Below are 2,591 nucleotides of genomic sequence, written 5' to 3'. Positions count from 1 at the left end.
ACATATTAAGATTTCATTGTTGAATTTGTAATGCAAGTTTGCATCTATGAATCCAACGTAACGTCCATGCCTCGAACCCCACATGCAAGGGCTTGTCTCGTGACCTTCTCAGGTTTGCTTCTTGTAATGTTAGATTGTCAAGAGAGTCGTTTCACATTCATCCCGTCATTCAATATGTCTGGGTTCAAACTAGCTCATACAAATATGAACTCCACACCTTTTCACTTATTCTTGAGCTGCTTAAGACTTTAATTCATTCGTGTAAATTTTAACTACTTAAATTGTTTGATTATATTAAAATAACCAACATTTTTTCCACCAACTCAACAACCGATACTTTTTTATGTGAGTAGTTAAATAATGTAACTAGAAAAATATTGTATTTTATTCGTGTGAAGGGACAAAAAATTATCCCAATGAAACAGCATTAATCGAACCCTAACCTTATGTTCACATAAATTTAGTGGTTCATGTTTGTTTACTTATAAGTAAAATCATAAAGTCAAAGAGAAAAGCAAAGATTTTTTTTAATCTTAAATATAGCATCTACCACTTCAACGATTGATCCTTTTCTCATATGAACGGTGGATACAAAAATAAATATATATAGATTACATTGTTTCGAGTACACACAGGGGTTTACAGGGTTGGGGTTCGTTCAATGTTTCCAGAAATGACGGTTAGTATGTTGTTTCCAAAGGGATCGCTCAAGTGCGATGCTAGGTTTTCAACAGGACCCTGTCCTGTCACATACGCTTGGATGAAGAATGCAAACATGGAGAACATTGCTAGTCTACCATTCTTAATCTCCTTCACCTTTAACAATGCAAACTGGTCTGGATCTTTAGCCAATCCCAATGGGTCAAATGGCCCACCAGGGTGTAGCTTGTCCTCTAAATCCTGTACATAAAACCTCAAAATCATTCAAGGAATACATTCTGAAAAAATTAGTTAACTCTATGATTCATATATGTACATACTCCATACCAAGCCATTGGTGATTCTGTAGTATTCTGCACCACCAACAAGAACAACCTCCGCAACGACAGCGAGGACCAGGTTAATGGGAATGTTCTTCCCGAAGTAATTCAAAGTGTTTCCGTCAAGTAGTAAAGCACCGGTCTGCATGCATGTACCCAAATATATATAGACTCAAGATCAATTTCGAGTCATAAATTTTCGTCTTTAATTAGTTTCACCAATCACCATGATATACATGATTTAAGTGATGTGATACGAACCTTGAACCACACAGCTTCAGGGCCACAGTTAGCACCGTATTTGTTGAAGGCCTCAGGAATGATGCAACCGGCAGCACCCAACATAGCCCATCGTGCATGAATAAGCTCGAACGCTTGGTATCTTCATTGCATAAAATTAATTGTTGTGATTAATTAACTACAGAATAGATTTTTCCCTGAGTTGTCTCGCTCAACTATGTATGTATAATACTTATCTTGAATTGAATGGAAACTTACTTGGCAAAGTCTTCTGGTTTCTTGCCAAGTCCAAAAGGATCATAACCGTAACTGCATATAAATTATATGATGAAATTAATAAAAGTCATTTTACTGGTATGGTATATTGTGAATGTAGATGATATATATAGCTTTGACTTACTCTCCGGCGACTTCCCCGTTGAGGTACTCGGGGATCTCCGATCGGTCCAAAAGACCTTCCGGCAAGAAGATTCTTCTCTCGGGACCTGTAAATAATTTCAGATTATTGTCAAATTCAAGTTAACTCAAGAAATTTAAAGCATGAGGATGCATGGTTCGAGAAATTAAGTAGTGGTCGTGATAATACTTACCGTACCACTTGGCGAGCTCGTCGGAAGCTGGGGTGACCGCAACGGGCTTAGCCTTGGGTGCCGGTTTCTTCTTTTGGAAAAGGGCGACGGTCTTAAAGGTGGCAGGACTGGAAGCCGAAGGAGCCGTCTTGGATGTACCGGAAAAGTTGAGCGGGTTTCCAAGCATTTCCGACACACCGAGGGAGGACGCTGCTGCCATAGAAGCCATTCTTGCCGGAAAACCTTTAGCTGTTTGTGTGTGGCTGCGATGAGAATGGAGAAGGGTAAGGTCCTTGCTAAATGGAACTTCTGGTGGATGTAGACTTGCCATGTAGGACGTCTGTAATTGGTTGGAAGAAGTAAATGAAATCTGATGCTGCTATCGTATAGGATTATCAGGATGACGTGGCGGATTACGATATTTGCATCAGGGAAGTTAAACTTGTGGATGAGAAAATACCGGATACAATGAGCTTTTTTTTTTTTTTTTTTTTTTTTTTTCTAAGTTTTAATTTATACATTCCTATTAATATTTTATAAATTAAATATTTAATAAAATCTTATGTCTCCATATTTTTTATCAAGGCATTCACAATTCATATCATCATTCTAATCTACATAGTATTACATAAAAAAATTCTTATAATATATAAACTTTACAAAATTCAATAAAACATAGATTTAATAATTAAATTAGTTTATTATTAAAGGATTTAATAGTATATATATATATATATATATATATATATATATATATATATATATATATATATATATATATATATATATATATATATATATT

General features: G+C 35.7%; 1 protein-coding gene across 1 annotated transcript; it reads right to left on the bottom strand.

Moving 5' to 3' along the window:
- Positions 1–547: 547 nt before the first annotated feature.
- Positions 548–2,135, bottom strand: LOC145136636 (chlorophyll a-b binding protein CP26, chloroplastic). The gene is made up of 6 exons (XM_079070749.1): positions 1,811–2,135; positions 1,621–1,705; positions 1,479–1,529; positions 1,242–1,362; positions 988–1,122; positions 548–900 (listed from the first exon to the last, which is right to left on the bottom strand). The coding sequence occupies exons 1-6, from the start codon at positions 2,118–2,120 to the stop codon at positions 640–642; spliced, it is 963 nt and encodes a 320-aa protein (XP_078926875.1). The 5' UTR covers positions 2,121–2,135; the 3' UTR covers positions 548–639.
- Between the last annotated feature and the right edge of the window lie 456 nt (positions 2,136–2,591).

This window comes from Lactuca virosa, chromosome 9 (genome assembly GCF_052849685.1).
Source record: "Lactuca virosa cultivar CGN04683 chromosome 9, Lactuca_virosa_CGN04683_v6, whole genome shotgun sequence".
Lineage (NCBI taxonomy): Eukaryota > Viridiplantae > Streptophyta > Magnoliopsida > Asterales > Asteraceae > Lactuca > Lactuca virosa.
This window is presented reverse-complemented; position numbering and strand designations above follow the sequence as displayed.